This window comes from Capra hircus (genome assembly GCF_001704415.2).
Source record: "Capra hircus breed San Clemente chromosome X unlocalized genomic scaffold, ASM170441v1, whole genome shotgun sequence".
Taxonomy (NCBI): domain Eukaryota; kingdom Metazoa; phylum Chordata; class Mammalia; order Artiodactyla; family Bovidae; genus Capra; species Capra hircus.
In genome coordinates this window covers 24,190,907-24,205,390 of record NW_017189517.1, presented here as the reverse complement: position 1 = coordinate 24,205,390, position 14,484 = coordinate 24,190,907, and the positions used below count along the sequence as shown (strand labels likewise).

General features: G+C 42.0%; 1 protein-coding gene across 2 annotated transcripts in view; it reads left to right on the top strand.

The window, feature by feature from the left end:
- Positions 1-7,998, top strand: part of ZDHHC9 (zinc finger DHHC-type containing 9) — a 30,077-nt gene extending 22,079 nt beyond the window's left edge. The window contains exons 7-11 of one of the 2 annotated variants that reach the window (XM_018044208.1): positions 486-534; positions 1,292-1,394; positions 2,302-2,405; positions 2,806-2,902; positions 6,430-7,998. In XM_018044208.1, the coding sequence (XP_017899697.1) occupies positions 486-534; positions 1,292-1,394; positions 2,302-2,405; positions 2,806-2,902; positions 6,430-6,543 (467 nt within the window). In that variant the 3' untranslated portion in view covers positions 6,544-7,998. The remainder of the gene's footprint in view (positions 1-485; positions 535-1,291; positions 1,395-2,301; positions 2,406-2,805; positions 2,903-6,429) is intronic. The other variant, XM_018044209.1, reaches the window with a different exon arrangement.
- The last annotated feature ends 6,486 nt before the right edge of the window (positions 7,999-14,484 follow it).

The window sequence follows — 14,484 nt, the reverse complement described above, 5'->3', positions numbered from 1 at the left end:
TGTGCACATCTGCACATGCACACACCCCCACACATCCAACAGCCCAAGAACAGACAGGATGTGGAGTTAAAGGAGTGGTCTTCCTCAGGGTAGCTCCCTGGGAAGAGATGAGTTCTGAGCTGGGTTTTGAACAGTGGAGAGATATAGATTGGTGAAGAGAGAGGATTTTTCTTGGATATTTCTGGTTTCTTTCACCTATGAATGCATTTCCCTGCTGCATGCCCATAGCTGGAGGTTAGGGAGAAGGGAGGGGAGCCAGATGCTGGGCTTGTAGCTGACTCTCTAGTTGTGTTGGGTCCTGCGTTGGAAAGGTGAACCCTTTAGTCAAGAGAGCACCAGTTTGCAGGAGAGTCCCTTACCTGAATGAGGGCTTATCTCTTGCCAGCTTGTAACAAGGATAGGGAGGGAAGAAAGTAGGCACTAGAGTATGTGGATATTTTTTACTGAAGTTACTAATCTTTCTACTCCTCCTCCCAATTTCACAGAATCCTTGAAAATTGGCTTCCTGGAGACATTGAAAGAAACTCCTGGAACATATCCTCCCCTGGCAGTAGGTCCCTGTGCAGCCCTCTTAAACTACTTTTCAGCGTGCTTTCTGTCTGCAGTTCTCCACCATCTCATTTTTCAGATGTCAGAGAGTGCCAATGTCTAAAATTGAAAAATGTAGTCTTACTGGTAGCAACCAGAATGGAAAATGGCTGGGGCTTAAAGGGAGGTTGTTTTTTCACCCTTGTCTCCACTGCTTCCCTCCCAAGTCCTTCTGATCCCAGGCTCAGCTCTGCCTTCTCTAGTGGGCTGTACTTTGCTCTCAATAGACCTCTTGTGTCACTAGAAGTCCCACCTTCCTGTTACAGCTAAGGCTTATTTTGTACAGCAGTTACATTTCTGAGAAGGAGATTCAACTGGAATTTCTAGAAATCACATTCTGGTTTCTTTCCCAGCGTTTTTTTTTTGTTTATAGAGTTTGTTTTCCGGTGGCAGAGATGACCATCGTTGTTTTGCTTTGGACCCCTCCTAAATGTCCCTTTCAAAGAGCCAGTGATGAATAAACAGAAAACGTCTAAATACACTAAATCTGTTAGAGAGCTCCTTGTAGTGTATAAACAGGAGTCTGTTACTTTTCATGAGGGATACAGCCAGTGAGTTTAGAATTCATCCGTTGTTATAAATGGATATATATTTGTGATGTATGTTCCAAGGGGTAAAGATGGTATGATTGGTGCCATGAACATGGGCTGAGGCATTAAGTCCCCTGGTGTGGCTTCTTCAACATTCCTTAACAACACCTCACTGTTCTAGAAGTACTCATTTGCTTCTTCACGCTCTGGTCCGTCGTGGGACTGACTGGATTCCACACTTTCCTTGTGGCTCTCAACCAGACAACCAATGAAGATGTGAGTCAGCTTTTCCTTTCCTTATCACATATTCTTCTACCAAAAGCCTATTCTCTAATTACCTGCTAGAGAACTGTGTCCAGGGTCTGGGAGATTGAGGCAGGCAGAAGCCAGGTGTGGGAATTGGTTAAACCAGGTGTGTAGAAGAACAAGCAGACTGCTTTGTTTGGAGCTGAATGCCTATAGGGAATGAGGAAAAAGAGATTGAATGGTTGGGTAGGCACAAGGTCTTCAAATGTTCATACGTCCTTAAAAGTTAACTAACTGGGTTTGGAATGGAGAGAGACAGTTGCATTGAATTACATCCTTGCTTTTAAAAAGTTACTGATTAATCCATATTTATTGTAGAAAATCAGAAACTACAGATAAACAAAAAATAGCAAATAAGTCCCTGTAATTTTACCTCCTAGGCCTCACCATTGTTATGGTATGATCTATAGTCTTCTAGACTTGTCTAGACTTGTTCCCATGTTTGTTTATTTGAGTATATTATGGGGGTTTTTTTCAGTCTGGGTTTCTTTTTTTTCTTTTTTTAAAAATTGTTTATTTTAATTGGAGGCTAATTACTTTACAATATTGTGGTGGTTTTGCCATACATTGACATGAATATTATGTATTTTTAAATGGAAATGATATATAACGCTCAGGTATCTACATTTTCAACTCTGTTGTGAATATTTTTCCATGGCTATGCATATATTTCTTTTTTTTCTATTGTGGTAAAAGACATATAGCATAAAATACACCATCTTAAACCATTTTTAAGTGTACAATTCATTGGCATTAGTACATTGACATTGTTGTACAACCATTGCCACCATCCATCTCTAGAACTTTTCCATCTTCCCATGCCCTATGTATTTCTTCAACATAATGTTTAATGTAAGCCTTGGCTTTTATCTTGCAGATCAAAGGCTCATGGACAGGGAAGAATCGTGTCCAGAATCCCTATAGCCATGGCAACATTGTGAAAAACTGTTGTGAAGTGCTGTGTGGCCCCTTGCCCCCCAGGTACTCAAAGGACTGGAAGGTTCTGGGACTCTTGGGACAAGCAGTTAGACCCAATCCTGTCACCTGGTCTGATGCATTCTTCTGAACATGGCCTCTTGGTGTCAAAAGAGGGCTTCCCAGGGATTGTCCCTGGGTGCCATATCTACATGGACCGTAGACCACAGGCTGGTTGTTTTGAAGGGATGACCTTTCATTCTTATTTCATCTGTTTATTCCTTTGTTAATGTGGTATTCCATGATTTGTGGAAGAAAAAAGTGAATGGAAGGCAGGAGGTGCGTGCTTGGATCAGGCTAGACTGCCAAAGGGCAGGCTTGTGTTTTCCAGCACACACAGCAAGCAGATGTGGGTGGATGGACAGGTGGATGCGAGGTGTTTTGTTAACTCTGCTATCTCCTTCAGTGTGCTGGATCGAAGGGGTATTTTGCCACTGGAGGAAAGCGGAAGTCGACCCCCCAGTACTCAAGAGGCGAGTACCAGCCTTTTGCCTCAGGGCCCAGTAAGTGTTCCTGACTTTTTTAAAGCTTTTAGACTTTAACTGATTCGATGATAGAGGGTATAGGGTAAATTTATACCTTAGCAATATAATTAGGCAATTTTGTGTCCAATCACTCCAGCTTCCCTGTGTCTGCTTCTGTGCTGACATTTTCTTAAGATCTTTGTGCCCTTGACATAGATTAAGATCTAGTCATTTCTCCAACATTTTGTGCCAGCCAAGTGTGCTAAGGATACACTAATGAACAAGGCACACAATGTCCCTGATCTTACGGACCTCATTGTGTAGTGGGGATGAGAGACAATAAAACAGGCTGTTAGTTGGTACAGTGACAAGTGTCTTGATGAGGGAAGAATAAAATGCTATAGGAGCAGTGGTAGTGGTCAGGGGAGTGGGTCGGAGTTAGTGGTGTGATTACCTTGATAGAAGGGGGCTGCTTCTCTGGAATATGCAGGTGTTACGGAAACTCTCCCAGCTATACTGCTCAGATGTGCTTTAATAAAGTATGTTCCTCAGAAGTTATTACTTGAACTTTCTTCTTAAATAATAGCTCTATTGAGATATGATTCAGATACCATAAAATCTCAATTAAAAATGTAGGATTCACTGGTTTGTAATATATTCACAGAATTGCACTATCATCACAACAATCAATTTTTAAACATTTTCATTGCCCTTCACCCCCCCCCAAAAAAAACCCTGTACCCATTAGCAGTCACTGTCCCTTCCCCCCCCCCGTTCCCTCAGCCCCATCCCTGCTGCTGCTGCTAAGTCACTTCAGTCGTGTCCGACTCTGTGCGACCCCACAGATAGCAGCCCACCAGGCTCCCCAGTCCCTGGGATTCTCCAGGCAAGAACACTGGAGTGGGTTGCCATTTCCTTCTCCAATGCATGAAAGTGAAAAGTGAAAGTGAAGTCACTCAGTCGTATCCGACTCTTAGCGACCCAATGGACTGCAGCCTACCAGGCTCCTCCATCCATGGGATTTTCTAGGCAAGAGTACTGGAGTGGGGTGCCATTGCCTTCTCCACAGTCCCATCCCTAGGCAACTGTTAAGTTTCTTCAGTACATTTCATATAAATGCAGTCGTATTATATGTGGTCTTTTGTGACTGGCTTCTTTCATTTAGGACTGTGTTTTCAAGGTTCATCCATGTTGTAGCTTGTGGTGGTACTTTTTTCCTTTATATGGTTGGATAATATTCCATTATATGGATAGACCATATTTTATTTATACGTTCATCAATTGATAGACATTTAGATTGTTTCCACCTTTTGGTTATTATGAATAATGCTGAAATGAACATGTGTATGCAAGTTTTTACATGGACATATGTTTTCATTTCTCCTGACTATATACATGAAATTACTGGGTCATATAATAATTTTATGTTTAACCTTTTTAGGAACAGCTGTACTGTTTTCCAAAGTGGCTGTACCATTTTTTCACCCCCACCAGTTGCATATGAGGGTTCCAGTTTCTCCATATCTTGGGCAACACTTGTTATTATCATCCACCATTTTGATTCTAGCCATCCTTGAATATGTGCAGCCATATATCATGGTAGCTTTGATTTGCATTTCCCTGATGCATAATGATACTGAACATCTTTTCATTAGTTTATTGGCCAGTTGTGTATCTTCTTCTTTGGAGAAGTGTCTATTCAGATCCTTTGTCCATTTTTAAATTGGATTGTTTGGGATTTTTTTTAAATTGTTGAGTTGTAAGAGTTTTTTATTCTGTATGGAAGTCCCTTATCAGAGATTTGATTTGCAAAGATTCTCCAGTTTTGTATATTGTCTTTTCACATTCTTGATGGTGTCCTTTCAAGCACAAAAGATTTCAGTTTTGTGTAGTCTAGTTTATCTATTTTGGTGGTTGTTTTTGCTTGCGCTTTCATTGTCAGGGCTTCCCTTGTAGCTCAGCTGGTAAAGAATCTGCCCACAATGCCAGAGACCTGGGTTCGATCCCTGGATTGGGAAGATCCCGTGGAGAAGGGAAAGGCTACCCACTCCAGTATTCTGGCCTGGAGAATTCCATGGACTATATAGTCCATGGGGTCGCAGAGAGTCGGACACGACTGAGTGACTTTCACTTCACTTCACTTCATTGTCGGATCTAAGAAACCATTGCCTAATCCAAGATCATGGAGATTTATACTCTGTTTTCTTCTTAGAGTTTTATAGTTTTAGCTCTTATATTTAGTTCTTTAATCCATTTTGAGTTAAATTTTGTATATTGTATGAGGTAGAGGGTTCAAATTCTTTATTTTGCATGTGGATATCCGGTTGTCTTGGCACAGTTTATTGAAGGTTATCCTTACTCTGTTGAATTGTTGTGGTACCCCTGTCAAAAATCAGTTGATCATAAATGTGAGAATCTGTTTCTGGACTTTCAGTCCTATTCCACTGATCAATAAGTTTATTCCTATGCCAGTATCACACTATCTGGGTTACTGTAGCATTGTAGTAAGTTTTGAGATTATGAAGTGTGAGTCCTCCAAATTTATTCTTTATTCAATTGTTTTGGTTCTGTTCCTTCTAATTTCTATATGACTCCTAGAATCAACTTAATCAATTTCTGCAGATGTACCAGCTGAAATTTTGATGGGGATTGTATTGAATCTGTAGATTAATTTGGAGAATATTATGATTAACATAATTACATGTTAAGACTAACATGATTAAGTCTTCTGAGCCAATAATATGGGCTATAATCTCATTTATGTAGGTCTTTTAAAATTTCTTTCAACAATGTTTTGTAGTTTTCAGAGTATAAGTTTTATATTTCTTTTGTGACCCTTATTCATAAGTCTTTTATTCTTTTTGATGTTATAATATAAATGGGCTTCCCTGGTGGCTCAGGTCATAAAGAATCCACCTGCAGTGCGGGAGACCTGGGTTTGATCCCTGAGTTTGGAAGATCCCCTGGAGAAGGGAATGGCTACCCACTCCAGTATTCTTTCCTGGAGAATTCCATGAGCCTGGCGGGCTACAGTCCATGGAGTCACAAAGAGTTGGACACGACTGAGAGACTTTCACTTTCACATAATATAAATGAAATTATTTTGGAGACTTCCCTGACTATCATTCAGGAGATATTTTCAAAGCAGATGTACCATCTGAAAATTTAGCCTACCCCCTTTGGTTTAGAATCACTGTTCTAGTGAGCCACGTATTAGGGCCCAAAGAAGATTGAGAGCCACTGTGTCAGACCTTGTGAGACATGTATGTTATAATATTCTGTTGTGAAAGAGGGAAGGTGATCTGTGTAATTATTTGTGGTCCCGTTTATTATTATCATGAATAATAATGGAAACATCTGTCCACAACAGGCAGTTAAGAGTAGAACTCAAATTTCAATTGCTTTCTGTTGAGAAGACAATAGTCTAGTTTTGGTTCTGAGTTTCGGGCTGGTGAGAGCATATCTCTAGCCATGAGTGTGGTTAATGGGTTCAGAGGATGAGTTCAGTGTCTATGGATTATCTCCATTTGGATTCTGTATTGACTTTGATAACTTTTCCTTCTCAGGCCCCAATAGACCATCTAAGCAATGAGATGCCGGAGGACACCAGCACTCCTGAAGAGATGCCACCCCCAGAGCCCCCAGAGCCCCCACAGGAGGTGACGGAAGCTGAGAAGTAGCCTATGTATGGAAGAGACTTTCATTGTGTTTGATTAGGGCTGTGAGAGATTTAAGGGGAGAAGGTAAACCTGAGACAGAGAGAGAGTAAGCTGTTCCTCTCACTGTTTTTCTTTGGTCTTTATTCACCCTGTTGTAAACTGACATTTTCTTGCTGCAAGCTTTTTTAATTTCTGGACTCTAAGCAGTCGCAGAAGATGTCAGTCACCTCTGGTAACTGGACAAATGGGTCCCTTGGGCCCTGGCGCTGGTTTTCCATGGCCTCAGCCACGGAGTCTCTTTGGACTCCCCTCTCTTCCCTCCAGATCCCAGCTCTCTTGCTTGGGGTCACTGGCCCAATCCTGGGGTAAAGGTCCTTGAGACTGGCTCAATTCCCCTCAAGTTGCTGCATGTCACGAGTCCAGAGGCAGTCACAGAGACTGCTGGCCAGGGCATTCTACCTGGATTCTCGAGGCCTTCAGAATGGAGGAGGATGGAGAGTAGGTTTGGAGGATTCTCACGGCTCCAAAGTGCCAACATTGCCAGCAAATCCTTTCAGGAATGGGGCAGGTAGCTTCCAGTTGTTGTATTTATTCGTGTAGCTTCTCCTTTGTCCCCTGTCCACTCTCTTAACACCTAAGCCCCACTCTTTTCCTGTGAGATATATGTAAGTAGTTGTAGTATAGATAACAATTTACATTTCTTGTAGACTACCCAGAAACTTTTTACTACCTGTGCCATTCTCAATAAGAACTTATGAGATGCCAGTGGCACGGCCCCTCACACTCTCTGTCTCATCTCTCCTCCTCTCTCACTAGCCCCTTTTAATTTGTTTTCCTTTTGACTCTTGTTCCCGTTGGGAGCAGGAACAGCAGTAATAAAAGTCTGCACTTTGGTGGCTCCTTTTCCTCAGAGGAAGCCCGAGTGCTCACTTAAACACTACCCCCTCAGACTCCCTGTGTGAGGCCTGTAGAGGCCCTGTATGCACAAATGGGGAAACCAAGGCACAGAGAGGCTCTCCTCTCCTCTCCTCTCCCCCTGTATCCCCTCAAAACAGAAAAAAAAATAATAGAAAAAAGAGGATAACAAGTACTTCCATTAGGCCTTGGCTGAGTGAGGAGGGAAAGCCCCGCACTGCTGCCCTCCCAGGTAACCCACTCCAAGGCCTTGGCCCATCTCGGGCTTGGTAACCACACCAGGGGCTTCCTCCAGGCCCCAATCTTCCAGCACTTCCACCGGCAGAGTCCCAGAGTCACTTCACCCTGGGGGTGGGTTGTGGCCCCCAGTCAGCTCTGCTCAGGACCTGCTCTATTTCAGGGAAGAAAATTTATGTATTATATGTGGCTATATTTCCTAGAGCACCTGTGTTTTTCTCTTTCTAAGCCAGGGTCCTGTCTGGATGACTTCTGGGGAGGGCGGGGAGTGTAAACCAGAACTTTTAATCTATTTGAAGGTGATTAAACTGTGTCTAATGCAAACTGCCTGCCTCCTCCTTCCCCTTCCACTTCAGGAACCACTGTGGGGTGTAAGTATCTTTGTGTGGCGGTATGGGGGGTGGGGGTGGGGTTGAAGGGGTTGCTTGTTACTACTACCCATACTTCCCTTTTCCAGGGGACCCTTGGGTTGGAGAGATTGCTCCCAAACTCTCCACTGATCTATTTTACACTCAGTTGAAGTTTACCTTATTCTGAACTATGAAAAAAAAAAAAGCCTTTCAAGGCCATGGACAGTGTTGGAAAGCTTGGGAGGGTCGAGGGTTATATTAAAGTAAGAGAACAAGTTCTTTATTAGGATATTGTTTTTATATAGATGGATGGTTTTAATTGCAGATGAGTCTTGGTTATTAAAGCAGGCTTATCAGCCCCCTGCCCCCAGAAATATTTTGTTAGTGATCTTTTACGAGTGATGGTAATATTTCTTTTTAAATGGTCTCTAATCAAAATTCCTTACCAATTCCTGTTTCACTCTCCCCAGTTAATCAAAAGTAATGAGACTTGGCTGCTCACAGATTTTTCTCTGTCTTCCTATTTTCCTTGTAGCAGGATTTGAGGTTAGCAGTCCTTGGAGAGACAGAGAGACTGGGACTGGGACTGGGACTGACTCTGATTCCTGTCCTATCTGCCTCTGCTTTCCCATTCTTTTTCTGGCTCTCTCGGTTTTGTCCTTGTAGTTAGATTTTAGTCAGTTCAAAATAAGGCCAAGCCTGGAAAGTTGGGAAGATACTAGATTTTTTTCAGTTAACTCGCCACTCAGATGAAACTGCTTTTAGTCAGTTCTCTGCCCATCTTGTCTCAGCCCATGTCCTCTCTCCTCCAGTTTACCTCAGCCACTCTTCTGTTGACCCTTGGGTCCATTAGATAAGCTGTCTTTTCCTGAGGTGAAGGGTCAAAATGGAAACCCCTTATCACTAGTGTGAAATGATTTTTTTAAAGCTTCTCGTTTTCCCTACTCCCTGCCCTTGTTCTTTTCCTTTATAAATCTTCTATTTTTAAGACCTTGGCCTGAAGATCTGTCCATTCATACCATGCACCAGCTGGGACTGTTCCTAGTCTGAGTTCTGATCAGAGTGGAGATTGATGAATTGGTCCTTCCCAGGGGAATAGGCTTTAAATTGTTTACTCTTTTCAATGGCTGACATTCTTTCCACCTCTCCCCTTCCTCCCCATTCCTTAAGTTTCCTATGTTCCCCACTTCCCCAGGCCAGGATGGTTGGCATGAATCCAAAACCTCTGGGGGCTGGTGGAATTTGACTCTTTGGGGCCTTTTTATTTTTCATGTCCCTTTGGCCCTGGGGCCCCCTTTGCCCTAGATGAGAACACCATCTCCCCCTTTGCTTTTTTCACCAGTGGCAGCAGTGGGTTCTCAATCTATAGCAGCTAAACTCCATTCTTCCTGTCCTGACCTTCCTGCCTTTACCCATAAGTCCCTTTTTCCTGCTGAATGAATCTCGTTACCTTATTGAGGGAAAAATGATTATTTTGTTTTAAAATCTGTTTTCTAACTTAAATGCAATTTAATATGTAAATCTCAGCACTTTTGTGTGAGCCTACAAATGTGTGTGTGTGTGTTGTATGTGTATGGTGGGATTTTCACTCTCTGGTGTTTCTTAATAAAGAAATCCTTTCTGGGGGGAAGCCAATTAATGAAGGAGACTTGAATAGTTGTAGAAATAGAAGGATGTTTGTTTCTTTGTGCTTCTGCCTCATTTCTTTACTTGTGCCTAGTGTGAATGACCAGACCCCTCCACCACCTTTTGACCCCCTCCCTTTTAGAGGGCCCTCAGCCTAGTGAGGCAGAGAGAGGGACCAGTACTGTGTCTGGTGCCCCTCTGGGACCACTTGGATTGGCTCAAGCAGTAACCTAGCAACCTAGCTCCCCTCCCTCTCCCCAAGGCCTGGCCCTGTTAGTCCTTTTCTTCCAGCTCAGTTCACTTTATACCTCTGAAGCTTGGGGCTGGGCTAGGGAAAATCACCAAGGGATCACAGTAAATGTTTTTTTTTTTTTTTTAAATAATTTTCTCTCGTGCCTTGGTGCTACTAAAGAAGACCAGTGCTTCCAATGATTCAAAAAGCATTTGTGTCACTTTTGAGAACACATTCTAGGAATTGCTTGCGGTTCTTTGGAAATATGCTTTAGAAATAGTTTCAAAGGCTACAACTGCAAATATCATTACTTTTAAAGGATGCAAGGCATACTCCCTAAAAAGGGAGTCATTGTGGATTTCATGTTGTGGATAAATATGAAAGGGAAATGGGAACTAGAAATCTTCTGTAAACCATGAGATGCCCTATAGGACATCAGTATAGGTAGAAAAACCTAGTACCACTATCTAATCGTTATACAAGTAAACACAAAACATATTTTTATAGTTTTAATATTATACACTGAATTTCCAGTAATGCAGCAATTATGTAAATTGAGTAAAGATGGTCCTTTATTCAGAAATTTACCAAGAGTTGTGACTTTTGAAAATCAGGTCACCAACAGGAGTGCCATTCATGGTGTTTTAAGTCTCCAATATTTATTCTTCCTTTGTAGCACTTGCGTTTGCAGTGAATCTGCATGTATAGTGGAAGCATTGGACTAGTAGAGCTTTTAGTATAGTCTTATAAAGGCATTTGCATCTGAAGTTTAGTTATCTGATTCTAAATGACTTCCCTTTTGTTTCTTCTTTATACTATAGTTAGTGTATTATATTGCTATTCTGGAAATTATGAGTATAAGCAGTTTATATTAACTGTGAAATGCATTTCAGGCCAAGGGTATATTACAAAATATTATATATATGAAGGGAGGGTTGAGAACCCCTGGACTAGATTATCTCAAAGGTCCCTTTCTACCTCTAAATATTTGGAAGACTTAGAAAATCAACAATGCCCCTCATCTCCTTATACCTTTAATGTGCTTTTTAAATTTTAAAAGTAACACATGTTGAAATTTTGAAAATATAGGAATGTAAGAAGATTGAAAAAAATCACTCATAAACTTATCACCAAATATATTAATCACTGTTAATGTTTTGGTTTATTTCTTTCTGGTCTTTTTTCTTGTGCATACATATATACATATATATATATACACATATTTTTGAACATAACTGGAATTCAACTATCAATATAGTTTTGTAATCCAGCTTTTTTTACTTAGTATTTTTCATACCATTTTAAATTATTTGAAAATGTTTTTTAATGACTCCATGATATATATATATAATATTCCCCTATTGTCAGACATTTTTTAGGCATCTCCAATTTTTCCTTATTATAAATATTGCTATGATGAACTTCCTTATATATGGGCATATCTGTTATTATTTCTTTAGGATAAATTCCTAAAGGTGGAATTACTGAGTTTAATGGCTCTTGATGTGTGCTATGCTAAGTCACTTTAGTCGTGTGACCCCACGGACTATAGCCCGCCAGGCTTCTCTGTCCATGGGGTTTTCCAAGCAAGAATACTGGAGTGAGTTGCCACTTCCTCCTCCAATGGCTCTTGATAAATATGGCCAAATTACTTTACAGAAAGGCTGACCCAGTTTGTCCTACCACCTCTGTATCAGAGAGCCTCCTTCAACACACCTTATTTAAACATCTGATCATCTGATAGCTAGTTATTAACTGGTATCTCCATGCCTTCATTTCCTAATTCCGTTAATTATGAGGTAAAACATTTTCTGCACCTCCCTTATGTTTCTTGCCATTTTTATCCTGTGAATTGGCTAAGTCCTTTGTTTATCTTTCTTTTGGCATTAGGGGTTTTTCTTGTTTAGTCACTAAGTTGTGTCTGACTCTTTTGTGACTCTTTGAACTGTAGCCCACCAGGTTCCTCTCCCCATGGGATTCTCCAGGCAAGAGTACTGGACTGGGTTGTCATTAATAAATGGAAGCTTGGAGCTCATCCTCCACCATAGGCCAGGAAGTAAGGGAGCCTTGAGTTAGAAGTGTCCTTACAACTCTGGAGCACAGCGTAGATTTACCACCCTAACATTCCATGTCTCTTCACTTTCTTCAAGCTCCCCTCCCACTACCTTTTCTGCAAGCCACTGCCAGTCTTCAGCTATCTGACCATTCCAACTTGCCTGCGTGGGTGGTAGTTTTGTGCCCCAACTAGAGACATGATTGTCATAAAACCTGGCCTCTGTCCATGACACTCCTGAAAGGAAAACACCAATCAATCATGTAGTTCATATTGCTTGTGCTCACTTTTGTGCACCCTCTCTGTCTCTCAGCAGAAAGTACCACGGCTTATCTAAGGTCACATGGACAGTTACTGGTAAAGCCAAGACCAGAATCCAGATGTCCTCAGTCCGAGTCCAGAGAGTTTTCCAGCATAACCCCCCCTACCCCTCAGTCGAGCAGGTGTAGACAGAGAAAGTGGTTTGAATAATTCCAAGTGCCACTGAAATGAAATGAACCTTTCCTTTATTTAACATTCAATAAATACTTGTTGAAAACTGACCACATTCTAGGGCTAACTTTAGGCAAAATTGCGTTGTTGACCCCATTCTCTTGAGAGTTGAGAAGCAGCGATGATTTTAGGATTTTTTTTTTTTTTGGCCATTTTGGGTGAATTTTACCAATGATGTCTCCATTTTAGGCAGGCAGAGGGCTGACTATATATAGTTGAGCTGGTCTGGGGGCAGTTGTTGGGTTTTTGTTTTAAACTTAAATCTCTTAAATCTCTCTTCAGACACCTGCACTTAGGTTGAACTGATGGTGGGGTTTCTTTAGCACAGAAAGTCAGGAAGTTGCCTAGCCGGGTTCCCACAGTCAAATTGCCTGTCCCTTTGTGAGGGCCATTGCCCTGGGCCCTTTCTGACGCTATCCCTGGCAGCTCCCAGAGGCAGTGGTATACAAATGCTATATTGGTAACTGTGAAGTTATAGGAAAAGGTGAAGTCTACATATCAAGTGCTATAGAATTGCGTTTATTTAGGGCCTTCCTGGAGGAGGAGTGTCGGCTGGGTCTACAGGGGAGGCAGTTCCTTCCCACTTGATTGTGTTGTTTGTTGGCCAAGCAACATAGAATGTGGCTGACGTTGTGTGAGAAGTGAAGGTAGCCTTATTGTGAAGGAGGGGTGGGAGAGCCACTTCTTTTCCCCAGCTGGGAAACTTCATACCTCATCCTGAATTTCCTGCCTGGGAGGCTGGGGGGGAAGGCGGTGAACCTCACTGAGACTACCGTGATCAGGGCCCATTTTTCCCTTTACAGACCTCTGTTAGCTTGGTTTTAAAGTCCGTTGTCTCCCATGGCTCCACTGGGAAAGAGAGGTGGCGAGTGACAGGGGAGATGGTTTAGGAGGAAGGTGCTGATACCGCTGACTGCTTCCCCTAACTGCTTCAGCCTCTAATCCTGACTTGATGCTCTTTCTTTTTGAATCTGGCTTTTATCCACTTCTTTCTGGCAGCACATGGACGTCCAAGGGAGTTGCCTAAAATAAGGCTGGTACCCAGGGCTGATCATCTTCCTATGGGCTGGGCACAGCAAGGGCTGTCCCGGGCTTCCCAGATGGACTTTCTCCCATCACCAGCCTCTCCACACACCAGAGCTGGAACCCCCTACCCTGAATGCTAGCACCCTCTGGAAGCTTCGAGATAGCTTGTCTCTGAGCTACAGCAGTTAGCCTGCAGACAAGCACGTGTCAGCATGGCCTTTGTGCCCATTCTTGAGCTTAGTACCTTGAAGGTTACAAAAAATGTAAAATTCCACGATTTATTGTCACTATGTGCCAGGAACTTTATACACTATCTCATTTCTTTCTCTGCTGACCGTAAGAGGTAGGTATTATTAGCTGATTATTCTTTTTTGTTAAATTTTATTTTTATTTATTTTAAATTATTTTAAAATTGAGATTTAATTAACATAGCATTGTGTGAGTTTAAGGTGTATAAAGTGTTCACTTGATATATTTATCACAATATAGATCATTATTCTTATTTTATAGAAAAGAAATATATGTGTCTGTAATTACTTCAAATTGTGTAACTAACTAGTAAGTGGTGGAGCCAGGATTTGAAGACACTTTAGTAACTCCAAAGCCTTTGCTCTGGGTCACTGCACTAACTAGGGGTCCAAGGAGAGATGGGCCTTAAAGGGAGTGAAATGGAGGTCACAGGATGGTGACATGATATCATTCATTGTGCATGAATTTTGTGCTCAACGCTATGCCAAGTATTTTGCATACACTACTTCATTCAGTCTAGGTAACAGCTCCATCATGGGGACTAGTGCTATTATCCCTACTGTACTGACGTGGAAAGTTTGGTTCAAAGAGGTTTAACGATTTGTCCAGGATGATCCAGCTAATGAGTAAGAGACCTAATACTTGAAGTCAGGTTGGCCAGAGCTGCTAACTGTTAGTACTCTCCTTTCTGCCCTAGAGGAGCTTCCACTGACTGGAAGAACCCCATTGCCCTCTTGGCCTAGGCCTCCCCTACCTTCCAAGGGTAGTTAGAGGCTCAGTAA